At 44.0% G+C, this 21,249-nt stretch overlaps 1 protein-coding gene across 11 annotated transcripts in view; it reads right to left on the bottom strand.

Annotated features, from left to right (window-relative positions):
• LOC147116456 (retrovirus-related Pol polyprotein from transposon 17.6) overlaps positions 1–21,249 on the bottom strand; it is a 614,807-nt gene that overhangs the window by 198,123 nt on the left and 395,435 nt on the right. For 9 of the 11 annotated variants that reach the window (XM_085991401.1, XM_085991398.1, XM_085991400.1 and 6 more), the window contains one exon: positions 1,809–1,931. The exons of 1 other annotated variant lie outside the window; for it this stretch is intronic. In XM_085991401.1, the coding sequence (XP_085847527.1) occupies positions 1,809–1,931 (123 nt within the window). Of the gene's footprint in view, positions 1–1,808; positions 2,297–21,249 lie in introns of those variants that run through there. One more of the 11 variants, XM_085991404.1, reaches the window with a different exon arrangement.

Below are 21,249 nucleotides of genomic sequence, written 5' to 3'. Positions count from 1 at the left end.
AATTTCCTTGATGTAAAAAATATTCAAAGCAAAGACTGTTTATTTAGTTCTTATCATACAGAATAAAGACACTTATATTCCCAGTGTATGAACCCAAAATGTCTGAGTGCATGATTCCTCATTTATCTAGTTAGTAATTGACATTTATTGGTGTTAACTATTATGCTACTTAATACATAAAGGTCAAGTATGTGCAGCAAAATATGTTACTTCAAGATAATTTTTAAACATTCACAACAGTTTTAGCTAATTTGTTTGCATACCATGTGTAAAAGCTAAATAATTGGGGTGACTTTAAAAACCCGGTTGTGATACCAAGGCTAGGGTAAGCAAACGTTGCACTTACACATTGAAATGGAAGATGAAAGGCAGCCATCTGCCCTTTAGTGGTCAGAAACCCTTATCTACTGACCAGAGTCTTTACTGATTTGAGAAAGCACAAGCGGGCTGCACGGTGCGGAAAGTTCAAAGCGTTTTTTAAGATAATACAATCAAAATGTCTGTCCCTTAAATTATTTGGACAAATATGATATCTTAGTGATCCCTACACCTGCAGCCTTCATCAAACACCAATTTAAAATGCACCTTATCTGTCCATTTGATTATAACATTAAAGGGGCACCGTCTTCATGAAAAACGGTTTGAAAAACTTTTTTTTCCATTTGTATACAAACAAGCAGCATAGTAAATCACATTGAAAAGCCTTAGTGCATCATTTGTGTGTGATATTAAATGGGGTCACAGCTTTTCGGTTTCCTCAAACCTCTTTTCATGATGTGATGTTCCTATAATAAAAATCAATGCTTTCTTCAGATTGGGACTTTTCGGTTACTTAATGTATTTGTTTACATTTGAAGCACACAATACGATATATTCCTCATGTATCTTCAGAAGCATTCTGCTTATATTTAATAATGCTGAAAAGTAATTTTTATTTTCTTTCATCATTCATTTGAGTGTAAAACTATAATGATGGAGAATGCAAAAAGAGTATTTGTTTAGTTCAGTTTTGTTGTGAATAATTTGTGATTGGCAGTTCTCCACCAATATTTCTTGACTTCAACTTCAGAGGTACCAATTCAGGCCCGTTTATACACTAATATATAAAAGCACTTACTAACTTCAGAGCAGAATAATACCAGTGCTTTCAGATTATCAGGGCACGAGGGCAAATCTGATACTAATATGGTTGGCACATCAACCTCACGTAAAAAAATTGCAATTGAAATGGAGCTTTTGATTCTTCCCAAGTTCAATACAGGTTTCCTGGAGCTGAGATTCTCAGATCTGAGTCGTGGACTCATACCCAAGAAGGGCCTAAATGCCTAGCGTCTGACTTTTGACTATAGGAGACATAAAAAAAAATATAGTCTATGTTGGTGAAGCAAGGTTTATTTCATCAATATAATATTCATTATCCATATTTATTAAGATAATGCCCTAACTTGATCCAGAATTTCATGTTAAAATGTCTCCAATGTTTTAATGAGCTCTTCAAATGAGAGTCAAACACAGCAGCAAGTAACCATTATAGGAATTACACATCAGCACCAAGTATATTATACCAGCACACTGTGAAAGTATATTTTCATCAATTAATAAAATGCATGTAAAAATCTTACCACCTAAATCATGTATTGCTTTATATTTGCAAGGCTTATTCATTTCAGCTGGTGGTTTCATTATGCTTTACAATTAATATTGTACACATTTTTAAAAGAGTATTAAAATGTTTTGCCAATGAGCACGTTGGAGTTATTTTCAAACACACGCTTCAACTAATTGAATTTTCATTCTCCACATCTTACCTTTTTTGATGCAAGGGCTGGATCCTGGAGCAAAAGGTCGGTCAAAGCAGCTGTGTTTCCCATAGCAGCAAAGCGAATCCAATCATGTTCCAGTGGATCAAGCTGTAAGCGTTGGAAAAGGGACTGGGATTGGAAGTATGAAGTTTAAAGATTTAAGAGTAGTTGGAAGGTGACAAGAGTTAAGCCACTTAAAGATCAATGAAGAAAACAAAATGTAAACAGAATTCCAGCAAGAATGACAACAACAGATGAAGAGGCAGAGGACGAGCATGATAGATTTCTTTAAGACAGAATTTCATTGTTTTCAACTAAATAATTCTTTCACGTCTTAGAAGATGGATGTTAAAAAGAGCATAACAGAAGGTTAAACCTACAACAGACACAAGTTATAAAATACAACATGATCAAAGCCACGATTTTGAGACATATATGTTCACAAATGATGATAAATCAGTCCCAGAAGAACTGTAAGAAATGTACAAATGTAACTACAAGAGGGAGAAAGTCAAGGGTTGGGAAAAGGAGAGGGAAGAAAAGAGTGGAAACAAATGTTGAAGTTAATTCTAATGATCCGGTGCACAGGTCAAATGATTTAGTCTCACAGAAGAAAATCAGACAATAATATAGAAAAACTCTGCAGCAACTGGAATAAGGAGGCAATTGTTGGTTTGACAGCAGGGAACTGCTGTGATAATTTGATCTGTGCTCTGTTAATAAATCACTGCACCATTTCTTCTAGTTTAGTATCTGTTTATGCTTCTACAAATTGAAACCCCACTGGCTATGCACTGCAGAACAACATTCAGTGCAATAACACATAGGCTTGTCGATTAGTTCAAGGTGGAGAAAGATTAGTCGACCGTCCCAAATCTACAGTTACTCCTTCATATTTTGTCTTTCCCTGCTGAGGTAAAGGGGCTCAGACATATGTAAGTAATAAACTAACAGGCCTCCATCTCCTAGGGGTTGACTCAAAGGAATGCAGAACAAACCTATAAAAATATAATGGACAGCAAGGTAGAGCAGGCTAACAGGAACATAAAACCACATCTGTACAGCTATGTGGGGATGCAGCACCAGGATGCCCGTAAGTTTTGAGATGTAATAGTGCCCTTTTGCGACCCTGAAACATACTGTTAGAGGTACGACTTGCCAATGTATAGAACTGACAAGAGATCAAAAGCTTGATAAATTAAGAAAGGGGAGATGTTTGACCTGATACAACACATCCTACAAGAACCCAGAGCTCTTAAAACAATAAAGAAAGTAATAAATAATCATGTTTAGGAACAAATATTAAAAGTACACATGTGTAACTAGTGACAGTTTCTACTTGTATTTCACCATGAAACCATTCAAACCATTTGCAGTGCAGTTGACAGTTTTAGTTCATAAAAGCTTAGATGAGTTTTTACAGATTTATATGCCTTACTCTCCAGTCAGAGCAGAAGACTTCATTGGTAGGGTTTGACACAATTATTTTCAATGCATAGATCTTTGACTGTGAAATCTTTAACACATACGTATTCCCTTTACATCAACCATATTTTCCAAAGACCTTTATTAAAAAATGAAATGTGCATGTTTCAGCTTCTCCAGCTCCTTTGTGGAATGTTCTACTCAGTCAATGGAACTAGTTATGCGATGCTGATTTGAAATAATCTAGAGCATGCAGTGCTGACATCTAAAAGTGTATTTTTATAAATATAATGAAAGGGTACTTGAGAACATATCTATGAAGATACGAGCTGGTATTGGAGGGCTTTTCTGTTGCCTAAAGAGTTAACGGGCCTGAATTTGCGGTCGGAAAGTTCCCGCAGGAAAATGCCTCCGATCCGCAAATAAAATCGGTGCCTACCTTCTGCCTCGGGATCCACGGAGACTCGCACTCCTGGGCCTTTATACGTAGACATGTGTAGAGACCCACGTACCCCAGGAGTGCAGGTGGTTCGCAAGCGCCCCTGGGATCACGTGGGCCGGCCCAACCAATGAAAGAAGGGGAATTCCCATTCATACTTATGGGGATTCCATTTTCATATGGAATAAGCATGAATGGGGATCACATAAAAAACACATTTACATACCAAATAAATAAAAAAAAAAATCACATTTAAAATTAATTAAAATACAATTAAATTAAACATTTAACATTTAAAACAAAAAATTAATTTTTTGAAAAATAAATGTAAATGTTTTAAAGGGGCTAAAAATAATCTTAACTTATTTTACAGGTGTTTTAATGTTTAAATAATTGAAAAAAAAATTTTAATAATTAATTTAAACTCTTACACTGGTAAAAGCAGGTGTAAGAATTTCACGGACATTCGCTGGGCAATAGTTGGGCAAATAGCCCAACTCCCCGCCCGCAGAGGCCGTTTTCCCGAGGATGGCTATGATCTGTCAAGAAGATCTTAACGGATCGCAAGTTCCAGGTTTTCGCGCATGCACTTTGCACACAAAAACCCGGAACTTGCAGGGCCCTTATGGGCGCGTTGTGCCGCGTATGCACGGGAAATTATGGGGGCCAATATCATTGCTTCTTACAATGAATGAAATATACTAAGTATCCATTTTTTTTACAGTTCATATATGTCACTAAAAATACCATAAAACAGACAAAAAATAACTAAGAACATAAATTTTCTTTGTGTGGCTTAATGAACTAATTTTGCCATCAAGAAACAAAAGAACCAACAATTCAATAGGCGAGGTGTTAAAATCAAATGCCTGCAGGGAGGAGAGCTCTTTGTTCTGTACCCCATTAGAACATCCATGAAATGAACACTGACAACATGTTGCTCGGTCAACAAACAGAACATGATTGATGGTGACAATATGTGGCAAGAACTGAAAAAAAAAACTGTCTTCCTTTCAAACGCTCCTCCACGTGCAGAAATACAAGTAGGGAAACTTTCAACTGTGGGCTGTGTGTCCCAGTCCAGTATTAATTCTGCCATCCGTTTAAGGATCATTTCCCTTCAAATCTGCGTTCCTCTAAATTGAATAGCCACCCCTTCTTAATGCTGACTGCATTCTTCCCTGTATCAGGAAACTGAATCCAAAGACGCTTTCACACACTAATGATGATAAATAGTGGAATTTTGAATTATATTACAAGGTCACTTTTTTCATCAGCGTTTCACTGTGAGATCAGTTTTCATAGGAGAAAGCACACAAAATTGAGTGAGCGATTTTATGTCATTAACAACCCAGAGAAGTCTCAAGGCTATCATTGTTCCTGTACTCGATTTGTTGAATGATAAAGAACTGTTAATGAAAATTAAGCACACAAACACATCAATCCTGTCTGAGCCAAGAAAATCCTCAGGCAATTTGTTATGAATATATGTTTCTGGTTACTTACAATTCAAAAAATATTGAGCAGGTAGAAAAAAATTAGTGTACAATTTTTAGATCTTTTTCCTAGGTTGTCAGTTGTTGTTTTATTTTACTCTGTAACCTATTATGACATGTTCTCTGCCACTTTAAAATTTTATCCAGTACTACAAGAAAGATGCAGAAAGCTCACTCGTGCTTAACAAGTCGTTGTTATTGTCAACCACACTAGTAAATGAAAATATGTCTGCGCAACGCTACAGAGAAGTCATGCAAGAAGAACTTTGTATGAGCAGATACAAAAATAAAAGTGGTTGGTCATTGACTGGAAACTAATTATTATGAGCATAGCAAAAATCAGGGCTCATTGTGCATTACAAATGAAGAAACTCTGATAAAAGCAAGATTCATTCAGGTTTATGTTGAAGGCAAAACTACTACTGCATTTTGAATGTAGTGTTTTAACCTTTGATTTTACAGCAGGACTAAATTGGCATATGTAAGTAGACTTCAGACTTGCTCTGAAGTCTCAATACATTTTGCTACAAGTCATATTTATAGGGAAACAATATCATACAAAGTTTGCAATTGTGCAGACTTCATGGAACTATGAAATTTAAGTTTTCCTTTACGTACATGGATTGCTATTCTTTTTTATTAGAATAAGAACAATCAACTGATCAAAACATTGACAGTAATTTGCTCTTGCCAAAAGATAGTTTAATTGTTATTCTTCTAAAAGGGTTGCTTGTCTTGGTTGAATTACTATTATCTTCATTTGTGTGAGTTGTTGTCTTTTTAAGGCCTTACCAAATCATAAATTAGTACCTGTGGTTTATCATTCCTTACTTCACGTCTACTTGATTAGAAGAAAAAGGTTACGTTCATCCGCTTTCACCTTATGGGATATGAGCACACATTAATTATACAACGTTTCAAGAGAACATAAAATCAAATCTTTTCTGCCTTTCTTGTACTATTTTCTCCTCTGGACTCTTTTCCAGCATTCCCGTGGTGTACAATTGTCTCAGTGTGCAGCACTTCTGAGCTCATTAAAAAGATATATTTTTCTGCTATTAGCAAAACAGTAAAAACACACAAAATAAATTACACTCATGCAACTGCCAACTGGAGTATTTTATGTTTGCTTCACAAAAAGTGGGAGTAATAAGTTCAGAAATTAGCCCAAAACAATCTGTGTTAAAATTGCCTATTACAGGGAACTACTGTAGCTCCTGCTGTGTTTTATTAGTCAAATGTAAAATTAACAACAGTTGAGGACCATAATAGTTGGTTAAGTTGGTTCCAACACAAATTTTCAATTTGAGGTCAGGTGGATACTCAATAAAAGTTTATTGCTGAGGTCATAAGAAGTGCTGTGGATAACTGCAAGCAAACCTAGCTTTAAAAAAAAATATGTTTTGATATTAATATACAAGATTGTATAAGCCTTGATAAATTCTAGTGAAATAAATCATCTATATATTTCAATGTAAAACATGCTTGAAGCCCACCAACTGCTGGTTTAATATTCTTGGAGTAGGTTAGAACTATGAAACTTGATCTATGAAGGAATTCACTCTGCTGTGCTAATTGTTACAAAGAATTATGAAGGTTCACTTTTCACAGTCAGCCAGGTCGTTTAGAAATAGTTTGCAACTGATGGTAATGCTAGTGTGCAAAGATTTAAAAAACAACTCGTTTCTTGTAGAAATGCTTACACACATTACACCGCAGATCTACAAACAACGTTTTCTACTGTGTTTTTTGCTCAGCTTCAGAGGTGCTTGAGAGTAGATCAAGAGGAGATTAGGTTATACTATCAGAGATTAGCTTTATTTTTCCACATAAGAGAGCCTTTTGGGTTTTGTTATTCAGCTCGCCGCTCAGGCCTGGGGATAATGCCATTAGAGCCATTTTGCAGGCAGCGGGGTCCTGTAAATGAGGCCCTGATTTAAGTAGCTTCATGCTGTGTGAGTGTCAAAGTTCTTGCCTGTTTACAGGTGACATCATAAGAAGTTAGCAGCGCAGTATGGTCTAACAGGGATCATCAATGCGTTCATTAAAATCACTAATAACCCTTATTTCTGAACAATCAACCCACATTTTTCTTTCATATAATATACTTATTACTTAGTTTCCTGCTATAGTTCGCATAAAACAGAAAGAAAATGAAGGATTTTGACAACCCAAAGTTTCTAGGGCCCTAAAGCTACCCCTCAATCATCAGGAAATTTGGTTATACCTCATAGCTTCGACAATTGACCTTTACCCTGATGAAGTTTTCCTCAGGTTGGAAGGTCTGCTAATAGAGATCAGAAACTATCTTAACAACACGATGAGCAGTGTTTCTCTCCATTGGTAGAGTTCCCAAGTAACAGTGAACGCCAAGAATAAGGCAGTCATGGAAATGTACCACAGTGCACAAGTAAAACAAACTGCAATTTGATACTTAAATAGCGTCTCAGTGGTCATCTCTTTTATGGTGTGAGTTCACGATTTCAAGTGGTATCCACATGCTGTTTAGAAGTATTCTGGACCACCAATAGACACTAGTTTGATTTACTGTCTTATTGTGTAACTTGTACATAGCAATTACAATGCTTGTGCAGCTAAAGCCCATCAGCAGGAGAAAAAAATCCTGATTTCACATTTCTAGCAATCACATTAAAGCTACTCAATGGGCAAACAACTAATTCTGTCCATTCACAAGTGGGAAAAGATAAATGTATTTGGTGCTTAATAGATTGCTAAGCGCAAGATATGCTTTGCACACAGCTTGTTGCTGAGTGTTAATAAAAGTCACATACATAATTCACAGACATATAACACAAGCAGGCATCGGAAGCTGGGAATCCTCTGTTGTCATTCCAGAAGTCACAACTTCCTTACAGTATAAACTAAGGAGCAGACAGCCTGAATAGACCCCCTAACAATCTTGTTTGTGTAAGCAATCTGACCATCCTGAGCATCCTTCCTTTCCTCAACCTTTCACAGTAAAGGCTTCTATTCTTGAGACAGCTTTTCAAACCATCAGCTTTATTCTTGGAGAAAACACTACTTTTGTGTTGTTAGTTGTGTTAAAAGGCAGATTTGTATTGGTTCCTGTAGACTCCTAAGGAGTGAGGTAATGAAAACTACCCACCCTATGGATACCAATGTTCCTTGAAAGATAAAATGTGAAGAGCTGCTATGGGTCTCTAACAGAAGGTCTTTGTCCTTCAAATGCAAATGAATCGGAGGAAAAAAGTAATCTCAGACAATGAGCAGCATGAAGAATCCATAGAGACTAGACAGCCCTTTAACCGACTGTGGCTATATTGTTTGGCTATGTTTCTTACATTCTTTCTAGTATACAAAATACTTCACGTTGACAACAGCTGCATATTGTAAACCTTCTATTTATTTATTAGGCATTTAATTTAAGGCATTTAAATTCTGTCAGTTGTCACACTCTTTATTCTTCAGCGCTGAAACTGTGTGTCTTTGGCTTCAATAATTAGAAATTTCACACCTTTGATCAAAACACAAAGTCTGGAAGTGAAAAGCATGTACATAGTAGGGACTTAAAAATAAGAAAAAGCTACATTTATAAAGATCCACCAAGAAATTAAAAAGGGCACAGTTAATCTGGTTTACAACTTCCATCATGCAGCCAATTTGGATTAAATATTGGAGCCAAACGCAAATTAAAAACGAAATGTAAGTATTTTGCATCCAAGTGTAATCTGCATCCATTCTTCTCAAATGTAAATAAAATTATGTATTGTTACTAATTACATTACAAAAGCCTTCATTTTTTTCTTCTGGGCTGCTGGATGGAGCGCTATGTGAAAATCAGGCACTTTACCTGGGGGCAGCAAGGAAAAACTGGTAGATACACCTTTGAATCCCAACTACTGTACTGTTCACTGATAATGTATTGGCATTGATAGTAGCCTTGTAAAAGCATTTGTCTAGCTCTGGTACAGATCAATCTGTAAAATGCTACTAACTAATCCTGTCCCCTGTTAAGTCTTTCTTACTCACGATCCATCTTTGCTAACCCACATGGCTCCCTGTTTTCCAATACATAATATTTAAATATCATGTCTTCATCCAGAAGACACCCCCCAACCGCACCATATTGCTTTGCCCTACTTTTTCTCTGCAAACTTCTTCAGCCCTATATCCCCTCCTGAATGCTCCATTCCCTGACTTATATCCCCCTCCCTTAGCCCACCATGGGTGGCAAGTCTTCAGGTCTCTTGGATCTGCTCTCTGGCTGTCCCTCCTTAAACCTTTCTGTCTCTATCTCCACCTTTGAAAAACTTCTTCAAAATCTACCTCTTTCACAAAGCTTTCAGTCGCCCTCTTAATCTCCCCCTTCTTGGCGTGACATCCATTTTTTCCTTATGCCTAGTTATGAAGCAGCTTGAGATTTATTTAATGTTAATGGCCCTCTATAAATATAAGTTGTGTTAAAGGATGACATCGGAAAGAACACATTAAAAAATAAAAGTATATTGAAAAAAACTGTGTACTTGTGGCCAAGATATAATTTTGAAACTGTAGAGGTGAAGAAGTTATACTTATTTCATTGACCTTATATAAAAAGCATTTTCAGCTTATTGTGTTGGTACTTTGTGATCTATACTGCAAAGGCATCAGATAAATTGAAATAATATACTGACTGTGCAGCGCATCAGTACAGAAAATGATGTTCAATATAGTGAAACATCTACAGTGAAAATGTATCTAAGTACTTGTTGTGATTCCAGAAGCCAAGGGTCATAACTATTTATACCACAAATGAGGTCTCAGACTGTGAAAATACAGCAACTTACTCACTATAGGTGAAGCAGTCTTCGTTCTTCAAATGATTTTGTTTCCATATATCATGAAACCAACAAATGATGAGAAGTTTTATACTGGGTGCCTTATCCTTTATGCTCATGATGACAGTCTCTCTTCTTGCAGATTTATACAGCATCCTTACGCCCCTGTAGCGTCTCAGCTTAGTTTTTTTTTCAATTGAAGGGTGCAATGGGGAATGCAATGAGGATGAAAAAGGCCAGCCTCAAACAGAATGGGCCAGATTTTGCTTCAAAATAATGGCGTCCGAAAGACGCACGCCGTTATTAATGTGCAAATTGGTCAGCAACTTGTAGTGATGAAAAGGAACCCTGTGAATTGTAAATCGCCACAAGTTGCTGGTCGATTTGCGCCGCTCTGCCATTAGCTTCGCAGAAATGGCATTTTACGTTTAACGTCTCCATGATTTTCATGAAGTTGCTGCATTTGCACATTAATTGCCTATTAAATCCCCAAAGAAAGTTAGGTCTAGTAATGAACAGTGTACTTACTCTTAATGAGGTGATAATTGTTAGTGACTACCAATCAACCTCTCTTGCCCATAACGTGAACAAATATAAGTGTGGAGTCTCATTCCTTCAGGTTGTGAATTGTTTTAGGAGATTTAAAAAATGTCAAATTGTTAATTTTTACATTTCTTTTCTTATTTTTCCTTTCTGTCTCTTTTTTCTCTCTCTCTTAATCCAATTTTTCTTTCCCTCTCTTTATTTTGCTTTCTGATTTGACATTGAATTCACCCACTCTAATTCACCCTCCTTCTCAGTCCTTCCTCGGTTTATTTCGCAATTCTTTAATCTCATTGGTTAAGGAGATACCTTGCTTGTCCCATTGTTCATTAAGGTTCCAGATGCCCTGTTACCCTCACCGTGCAGTTATCAGTTCGCACTTCCAGCAACTTTGTAGGCAAAAAGTTTTAAAATCTAAATGTGCATGACCAAGTCTAAGGCCGAAGTTTTCTCCAGGTAGGCGGGCTGGGGGCGGGGGGCCTCCGAGGCGCAGGCCCTGCCAACTTTAACGGTAGGGCCTGATTTACATGTGAGGCCTCAGGTTCCTACCCACAGCCAGCCAGATTGAGAGGCTGGCTGGCTGCGGGCGGGTAGACCTGCAGATGCAGAGAAGGAGCAAGGGGTCGGACTGGGGGAGGGATTGCGGGGGCGGGGGTCGGGGATCGCAGGGGGCTCGATCGGGGATCGGAAGGTGGTGGGTGGGGGATTGGAGGGGGGATGGAGGCTCGGTGGGGGGAGAGAAGATTGTGGCCGGCCACCGGAGAATTGTGGCCGGCCTCAGTATCATCGGTGGGATATGGGGAGAGGCCTCATGGTGGGGATCGGAGTCCTGGGAAGGCGATTGCAGGCCTCGTGGAGGGGTCTCCGATCGCAGGGGGTGGGTTAGGCAGGGACCCTGGATCCAGGAGGTAGGTATAAAACCACTCACCTCCTGGATGCAGCAGTCCCCACCTTGGTTTAACTGCTGGGTTTCACGAATTGTTGAAACCCATCCACAGGCAGTTTAATTCAAAATGGAGGTGAAAAAAGAGGCTTCCAGCCTCATTATAATATTTAAATTGATGTACCACCCCCTTGGAGCGGGTTGGCCGCCTTGCCCCCATTCCGCCTCTGTTAAAAGCGGAAGTGGGCGGGCTGGAGGCGGGATCAGGTCGGGAGTCCCATTTTTAACAATTTAACTGCCCCCACGCTCCAAACCCACCCGGTTCTTTTAGGGGAAAATTCCGGCCTAACTAACGAGGCATGCCACTCCAACAAAATCTGACCCAATAGAAGGATAGGAGAGATCTTACGGTCTTTGAGTTGCATTTTCCACCCTTTATGACAATGTTTATTGACAGATCCACAATTTGCATTTTTTTGGCCATATTTTTGGCACTGAATTGAACATGATTTGTGCATCTCTGAAGTAAAAGTAATATTTTTAATATACAGGGGTTGGAGTTAGCCCCCTGTCTCCAAAAATCTTTCTATCTTCAATGCCTGTGAACACTGAGTGCGCTCAGTTCAAACCTAGGAAAATCTAAGCAGGAGGCAAAGATTTAATTTTTGAACAAAGGTGCACATTGGGGCCATATGAGTGTGTTTACAGCTCCAAATATGTTCCTCACAAAATAGCCCTGATTAATATCCATCTAATTATCAAATGGATATTGATTGCTTTTTAAAATATACCCTTGACCCCGCTGTTCTTGTAAAATATCGCCCCATCTCCAACCTCCTACTCCTCTCCAAAGCTCTTGAATGTGTTGCTGCCTCCCAAATCTGTGCTAATCATTTCCTTAACTCCTCCAACTCTCTCCAATTAGGTTTCTGCCCCTGCCACAGCACTGGAACAGCTCTAATCAAAGTCAGAAATGATACCCTCTGTGACTGTGACTCTGGTGTATTCTCCCTCCTCTCCCTCCTGCCACCCTCTCCAGCTTTTGACACAGTTGACCACACCACCCTCCTCAAACACATTTCTCTGTTGTCCAGCTCAGTGGGACTGTCCTGGCAGGGTTCTACTCTTACCTATCCAATCTAGCCAGAGCATCTCCAGCAATGGCTTCTCTTCCCACCCCACACCATTACTTCTGGAGTCCCTCAAGTATCTATCCTTGGCCCTTGGCTATTTCTCATCTACACTTTGTCCATGAGGTCAAATTCCACATATATGCTGACAACATCCAGCTCTACCTCTCCATCACCTCTCTCGACCCCAGCAGTGCCTCTGTGTTGTCAGCCTGCTTGTCCGACATCTAGTCCTGGATGAGCTGCAATTTCATCCAGTTAAACATTGGGGAGACTGAAGCCATCACCTTCAGCCCCCGCCACAAACTCCGTACCTCTGACTCTGATTCCATCTCCATTACTGGCCACTGTCATGGGTCGAAGCCGACTATCTGACCCTGAGCTGAGCTTCTAACCACACAACCTATACATCACAAAGACCACCTACTTCCACCTCTAACATTACCCGTCTCCGCTCCTGCATCCCATCTGTTGCCTTTGTTGCCTCCAGACTCAAGCTGGCCAGCCTACATTCTCCATTCTCCATAAATTTCACCTCATCCAAAAATCTGCTGCTTGTATCCTAACCTGCACTAAGTCCTACTCACCCATCACCTCTGTGCTCGCAGACCTACATTGGCTCCCGGGTCCCCAATGCTTCCAATTTAAAATGCTCATCCTCATGTTCAATTCCCTCACCCCTCCTATCTCTGTATCCTGCAGCCCTATAACCCTACAAGAACTATGGGCTAGATTTTCAGTTGATAGCGCCAGCAGTTAGCGCCTTAAGAGAAGTGATTTTCGGGCGCTATGCGTGTAGCGCCCGTGCGCAGCGCAGTTTGCGCCCCGCCCCAAATTAAGTTGCCCGTTAGCGCCGGCGCAAAGTTTAGCGCCCGCCCGGATGCGCGCGCAGAAAATGACGTCACATCCTCGTGCAACGCCCTTTGTGCGCCCCGATTCCAAACTTCAGTCGGACCGCCCCATTGTGCGGCTGGCGGCCGGAGCGTTTGGAAAAAGGAACGCAACACAACCAGCGCGGGCCCCGGGGGGCACAAATTAAAGGGGACGTGCTCTCCAGTATAAAGGCCAGCCTTTTTTCAGAAAACACTCTTGTGCAACGCATTTCTGGAGACACAACAAGGAGGATAGCTAACTGGTTTCAAGCAGCAAGAGCTCAGGTATTTTTGGACTCAGGCCAGAGCGCTGCAAGTGGCCTTTTGGAAATTTGAGTGTTTGCCAGGATTTGATGGGGGTTGCATGGGGTGCCAACGCGGAGCTGCAGCTCCATGTCCGTAGGGCTCGCAGACGCATTGTGAGAGGGGCAGCCCTGGCTAGAGGCAGAGGGGGCTACAGGCGTCGGCCACGTAGGCCTTACCTAGTCAGGCTATACCGCCAGCAGCGCTCCTACCTAAACATGAGTGCCGCGCGATGTGTTAAAAGGCTCCGATTCCGAAAGGAGGTGATTGCAGAGATCTGCCACCTGCTTCGCCGAGATCTGCGGCCAAAGCTCAGGTGCAGGACGTCTCTGTCGGTGGAAGTGAAGGTGACGGCGGCATTGAACTTCTATGCCACCGGCTCCTTCCAATACGCTGCTGGGGACATAGCAAACATCTCCCAGTACGGCACGCATCGCTGCATCCGCCAGGTGACCGAAGCACTGTTCAGAAGGAGAAGCCAATTCATCTCCTTCCCCATGGCCCTGGAGAGCCAGCATCAGCACGCATTGGGATTTTCCAGACTCGGGGAATTCCCCTTGGTGCAGGGCGCCATTGACTGTACGCATGTGGCTTTGCGGGCCCCTCTGGAGCATGGCGAGCAGTATCGCAACAGGAAGGGCTACCATTCTCTGAATGTGCAGCTGGTCTGTGACCACAAGCAGCGCATCATGGCAGTCAATGCCAGCTTCCCAGGCAGCAGCCACGATGCCTTTATCCTGCGGCAGAGTACTGTGCATGACATGTTCCAGGCACAGCCTCCCCCAAGAGGATGGCTACTCGGGGACAAAGGCTATCCTTTGTGCACCTGGCTCATGACCCCGCTCCGCGCGCCCAGGACCGCTGCTGAAGAGGCCTACAACGAGAGCCATCAAACCACCCGCAACATCATCGAGCTAACTATTGGGGTCCTCAAGCAGCGGTTCCGCTGCCTTGATCGCTCCGGAGGAGCTCTCCAGTATTCGCCGGACCGGGTCTCCCAATTTGTGGTGGTTTGCTGCATGCTACACAACCTGGCTATCCGCAGGACTCAGGCACTGCCACCTGACGTTGGACCAGCACCTCAGGAGGAGGAGCATGAGGAGGAGGAGGAGGAGGAGCAGGAGTACGTTCCCAGGAGGGAGCGACCAGGGCCAAGGGCCGCACGACGCCACCTTATTACACGGTACTTCTAAGCCCCGTCAGGGAATGGCCAGGGGCCATGAGGGAAGATGAATGCAGCCGCTCCGCAAGCCCTCAGCCGGCGAAGCCAACAAACACTAAGAAGAACAACCATGGAGACTGCATGAATAAAGATAATTTTTTATTACACAGAAATGAAAAGCCCTTCCCACATGAATCCCCAAAAACAATAAACGGGCCCCACAAAAAGCCCAACAAACGACTCACTCCCACAAACTGGGGAGGAGTCACTCCACCTTTCTTCAAACCGGGCCTCAACGTCGGCCTAACGCAAAAAATAAGCCCTCCAACAACACAACCATGGGCAAAATAAAGATGGCCACCGCCATATAAAAGGAAAGCTGGCCACACCCTCTACTGAGTGGCCCGCGAGGGCGAGACCTTGCCCAGCCTTTTGCCTCCCCTGCCCGGCCTGCTGCTCCTTCGCAAGCTCTGCCCAGTGGCTGCTGCGAGGCTGGGGGAAGGTGCCTGAGGCTCAGATGCCCTTCCGCCAGATGCCGCTGGGGGGCGGCCTACACGGCGTTTGGGCCTCGAGGGGCCGTCTGCTGAGTGGCGCACCTGAGCCTGGCCACCATCAGCTGCAGCCGCTTGCCCTTGACGCCCCAGTGGGGGAATGGCGGCGACGGATGGCGCAATGTGGGCCAGCTGGCGTCTGGGATGCGCTGGCTGGTGCTGTGGCGCGGTGGCACTCGGCCGGGCCCGCACTGCAGGATCCGCAACAATCAGCCGAGGGGCGGCTTGCTGGGATGGTCCAGCGCGGCGGCTGCCCTGGCGATGCCTGCCTGAGACAGCGCGTGTGGCAGCAGTGAGTGCCCCTGTTGTCCTGGTGTGCGCGCGCATCACATCCGCCAGGGTCTTGACGGCATCAGTCAGCATGCGGCCACTCGCGGCAGTTGCTGCCCCGAACTCGCGCACACTGGTCGCCAGCGACTCGATGGCCTCAGGCATGCGCCCCACCACGCTCATGAGCTCCGTGTGGCGCCGGTCCGAATCCTCGGCCATCTTATCCAGCTTCCGCACCTCCTCCGAGGTGAAGGTGTCCGGACTGGAGTCGCGACTCTCCCGCTGGGGAGGAGGGGGCCGAACTAAGGGACCCTTGCCACGTTGGTGGCGGCGAGTGTGCCAATCAGCAGCACTCCCCTCTGATCCTTCCCCCCCTTTGGGGGGAAGGCCGCGGGCCACGCGCACGGCTCCTGGGTGGCTGGACGCCACTGGTCCCAGAAGCTGCATTGCCCTGCGACAGTTCCTCCAGGCACTCGTCCAGTGAGGAGGTGTCAAGCATTTCCTCCTCTCCTGCGGGACGTGACTGTTCCCCCGATGGTCCGGCTTGCTCCTCCTCCTCCTCCTGCTCGGAGGTGCTGTCACTGGCAGCTTCAGGGTCCTGGTCGTCACCAGCTGAAAGCAGGAATGCACAAGAGTAGCTTCAGAGTGAGGAGACGGCGTCAGCGAGGGAGTTAGGACTGGTGGCATTCAGCGCATTGGTGGGACAGTGGCAAAGGAGGTAGCTCGGATGGGCCAGTGCGACGCGAGAGGGCCAAAAGGCGAGGTCCTTACCATTGCCGGGCAGTGGAGGGTCGGATACTCCGCACGCTGTGGGGACGATCACATGGGCTCCCATGAGCGCACACACGCGCTCCTCCAGCCGAGTGAGCTTCTGCAGCTTGGCGCGGCCACCCCTGGCACGGGCCTGGCGATTAAAGGCTACTTTAGCCTGCAAGAGAAAGGACGGGCTGTAAGTGCGCAGTGTAGCCCTGATGTAGTGTGCACTGCCTCCCATGGTGGAATAGCTTGGCCAGAGTGAAGCCCTGATGTAGTGTGCACTGCCTCCCATGGTGGAATAGCTTGGACAGAGTGAAGCCCTGATGTAGTGTGCACAGCCTCCCATGGTGGAATAGCTTGGCCAAAGTGTAGAGTGCCGAATGGCCATTTGATGCTCATGACTGTCCCAATGCTGCTGGCTGAGGGCTGGCCATTAGGACTTTCAGCTCCCTTTGCCCATCATGTCAGGTGTACATGCAAGAATGAGGAGGAGACTGGAAAGGCTACTCACCTTGACAATCCTGGTCAGGTCGTTGTATTTTTTACGACATTGTTTGTGGGTCCTGGGGGCATCGCCGGTGAACGTCACCCTCTGGGCGATCTGCTTCCAGGCTTTGGTGTAGTCGTGGTGGGTTGGATTCCTCCCACTCTCTGGGAACAAGATCTTGCGCCTCACCTCCAGAGCTGTGACCATTATGTCCAGATCACCCTCTGAGAAGTGCAGGGCACGCTGACGGGCCTTCTCTGGCGTTGCCATGACTCCCTGGGGCTGAGCAGCAGTGTTGAGGCCTCTTTGCAAGGCTGCAGTGTGCAGGGCGTGGCAGCAGACCAATTCGTCCCTTCCCCCTTTAAGAGCTGGTCGGCGCCACGGGGTCTGCTGTCAGTTCAAAAATGACCGCACCCGCGCTGCGCCCCGCCTGGGCGCTATCCCTCTGGACCGCCGGCTTAGCGCCTAAAGAGAGTAGTGGAACGCCTCTTTTAGCGCTCCACCAACCTCTTAGGGCGAAGCCACTGAATTCCCGGCAACGGGGCGCTACTTTGGGGCGGGCGCTAACTTTGGGCGGGCGCTAAGGTTAGCGCCCCAAAACTGCCTATACTGAAAATCTAGCCCTATGTGTTCGTCCAACTCTGGCCCCTTGCACATCCTCCACTCTCTTCGCCCAACCATTGGCAACCGTATCTTCAGCCATCTAGGGCCTAAGGTCTGGAATTTCCTCCCTAAATCTCTGCCTCTCCATCTCTCTCTCCTCCTCCTTTATTTCCGTGTCAATTTTTGTCTGATTATGCTTCTATGAAACGCTTTGGGAAATGTTCTTACATTAAAGGCACTATATAAATGCAAGTTATTATTTTAAAAATATATTTATGAATCAATATCATAAATGAATATATATATATATCTTACTTGGGAGAAAAACAGGTCTTATTCTTTAAAATAAACAAAATGTTTCTTAAATTGATTTGGTTCTCATCAAATTTTCAATTTCTAAGCAGTATTGAAGTTGATTCTCTAACTGCACGTTGGGATTTCTACGGCTATCTGTAGTCTCACCCCATGCAAACAGGAATGATGGAAAGGAAAATCGGAAGAGGTGTATAAAGGGTGCCTGATTCAATATCGCCTGTTTTACACTGTCACCAAAAGTTACAATTACCCCCATGGAGAGAAAAATGTTCAGAAGTATGTTGGGTTTGACCAATATATACAGGTAGACTACCTTTTATCTGAACTTCCGAAAACCGAAACCCTCTAAAAACCGAAGGTTTTTTCGTTCAGCGTAAGTCGTGCGCACGACATGACCAGAGTGGCGCACGACCCCGACCCCCGCCGACGACCCCCCGCGGACCCCCCCGTGGACCCCCGCCGACCCCTGCCGACCCCCCCGCCGACCCCCGCCGACCCCCTCCCGCGGACCCCCCGGCGACCCCCACCGCCGACCCCGATGACCCCCACCCCCGACGACCCCCCCGCCGACCCACCCCCGACAAATTTCCCAGTCTTATAAAATACCTTCCGAAATCCGAAATTTTCCGAAAACCAAAACACGGCTGGTCCCGAGGTTTTCGGATAAAGGATAGTCTACCTGTATCTACAAGTCACCTACTGTGCATGTCTGTTCACCAAAACATCGACAAACATTATCAAATGTTCTCATGTATTCCTGTTTTCAGGACGTGGAGAAATGTTTTAAAAATAATTTTTCTAAACCCTCTACCATATAGCAGCAGTTGTGTAGATTTAGGGGATAAAGCTCAGTCCTACTTGTGAAAGAAATCTGTCAGCTGGAAGATGTGACATGAGCTTTTGTCACATCTATATTAAAATAGCTAACTATAATTAAGAAGAATTTTTGTAGGAAAGTGGTTAACTGGAGCAAAGAAAGCTTCATAGTACACCATGAGGAGCCTGCTGTGAGTTATCTGATCTAATGAGATTTCAGTTCCATAGCAGGCTGTGTTTTAAGTTCTTAAGGGTCTTGTGACCTTAAGACAAATAATTAAGTCTTTGAAAATACAAAAAAAGAGTAAGTTCATTAGCTCTACTTCAACAATAACCACTTCTACTGCCAAGCTTTCAGAGACAAGGCTGGCTTCCTTTTAAGTAATTGATGTGGACTTTCTTTAGTGGCCAGGCTAGACAACTTCTCAAACGTCAGTCAGGAAATCAGACCGTCAAAGGAAAACGGTGCATTCCTTCCACCCGGTCTGGGTCAGATCAGCAAAACACTGAATTTATGTTGTTTCTGCCAAGTGCTTACATTTTCATGCCCTCCTGTTGCTTAGATAAAGAAAGTGTTTCTTCTACTATGTAAGGCTCTGTCATATATAACTCCAGCTAAGTTTCTGACAAAATCTGCCCCTGTCTCTCTGAATTGAGCAAATGAATCTGTGTTTTACAGTTTGAAAGCTGAAAGGGTTATTGGATATCACCCGGGGAGCACAAAGTGAACAAGTTCTCATTTCTTCCTGACCTTGTGTGCATTTCCCCTTGCAAACTGTCTAGGCCTTCAGCCTTCATTTCTCATTCTCTCTGTGGTAGCACAGGAAGGACAGCTAAAGCTTTCTGTCCAGCATAACAGATTGGGTTTTGTTAAAAAGCTTCTTTAACCAGAAACGGAAGGGAATACTGTGAGCAAACTGGAAACTGGCAGAGCTATAACTTTTCATGGTTCGCAACTCAGTGTCGATATGCAAAAATTCTTCTTATTCCTGGCACTGAAAATGACACTTGGTGCACTGTTACACATTTTCCCACAGTTACTCTTATGCAATGTCCAAAGGTCAAAGGAAACAATTTTGGTTTTAAAAATACAAAAGAGGTCACTTGGTGAAGCAGAACTGGCTCAGTTAAGACAGCAAATGTATCCATCCAGCTTAAAGAGATTGATTCCCTTTCTGGCAGTATACCTAGGCTATACTTCAGAAACAGTAGAAATAGAAAACCCATTGTTCTCAAAGCCTGAATCCCCACTCTGTTTTAAAGCATTCTGTTAACTATTTCTTGCATTTTTATTTCTCTGTCCTTCTTATTAGAATATCTTGTTGGTGTACTCTATGCCTAGATTTGGAAGTATTCCTTACTTCCTAAATCAAGCATAGATTTCCACAGTATAAGCAGGAGCCTTGCATAGTACACTTTTCTGCCTACTACAGCACACACCTGACACCGCTGAATTTTCCAGGGTCAGATCTAACTATGCATGCACAGTGGGCACTTGCATATAATATTCCAATCACGACCTTACTGTTGGGGGGGTGGGGGGGGGGGATATCTGATGCTGTGGCAGAGGTTAAAAGGCCTACAGCACCAGGTTCAAGAGGAGGGTATTTTTGGTGAATTAAAGTTTCACCACCTTACAAATCACCAGCACAATGGAGTCAGGACATCCATAAGCTCCTTGATTTGCTGATGCATTAGTATAAATGCTCCTGGACGAAGTGTGGTTGGGAAAGGGTGCCCTGTTTGGCACTTCCCCACACGTGAACTGCACAGAGTGCATGGGAGGAAGAGGCAGTCCATGACATTGCTGTTACCATCACACAGGGGACCTGACTGCAAATACAGAAAATGTTTAGAGACTTCAGAACATCAGCCAAGGTAATACTACCCATGATGACCTTACACCAAGTAGATGGCTTAGTATGCATGCCACAAACGGTTTCCTTCCACTACCTTACAGTGTTTGGAATGCTTACCATGAATGCGCATTCTGTAGTTGGGCACGATGTGCAACAGCGACTTATACTTGTGACGCTTGCCAAACTGATATCGTTAAAGGGCTGCTCCCAAAAAATACTTCAAACAATATCGTGGGTGTGAGTAAATGTATTGTGTACCTGTACTCACACCCACGATGGGCTGCAGGATGCACACATGTATCTATTCTGTCACTTCCAGTTTCTCACATCTGCGTCTTTGCTTGCAGGACTAAGCAGAATGTAATAGATAAAAGCAGAAATGGACAGTCGGGAGGTGCTTGCATGTCTTTGAAGAGGCCATTGAAGGAACCATTGACGTGGAGGGATAGAGGGAGTGGAATATGGTGACGTCAAGTGCATGCCCCAAGCTCAGACCCGGTACTATCCTCGTCATGTTGTTTCTTTTCACTCTACTCCATCACTGGCAAACACTCGAGCACAATCCTGATCGCAGACTTTCCAAATTCCCCCTCCCAATTCCTTACTTACCTTGGCGGGACTGTTTCCGTGCGTCCCCGGCAGCAGTCATGGATTTGAACTCCCACCAGCTTTGGGTGGGAGTCCGTGTTGGGGCCTGCTAATGATTTTAACTACCGGGCCTCATGGCGGTTCACCGCC

The sequence above is a fragment of the Somniosus microcephalus genome, chromosome 6, assembly GCF_052327205.1.
Source record: "Somniosus microcephalus isolate GS21.2 chromosome 6, FLI_Smic_1.0, whole genome shotgun sequence".
Taxonomy (NCBI): domain Eukaryota; kingdom Metazoa; phylum Chordata; class Chondrichthyes; order Squaliformes; family Somniosidae; genus Somniosus; species Somniosus microcephalus.
This window is presented reverse-complemented; position numbering and strand designations above follow the sequence as displayed.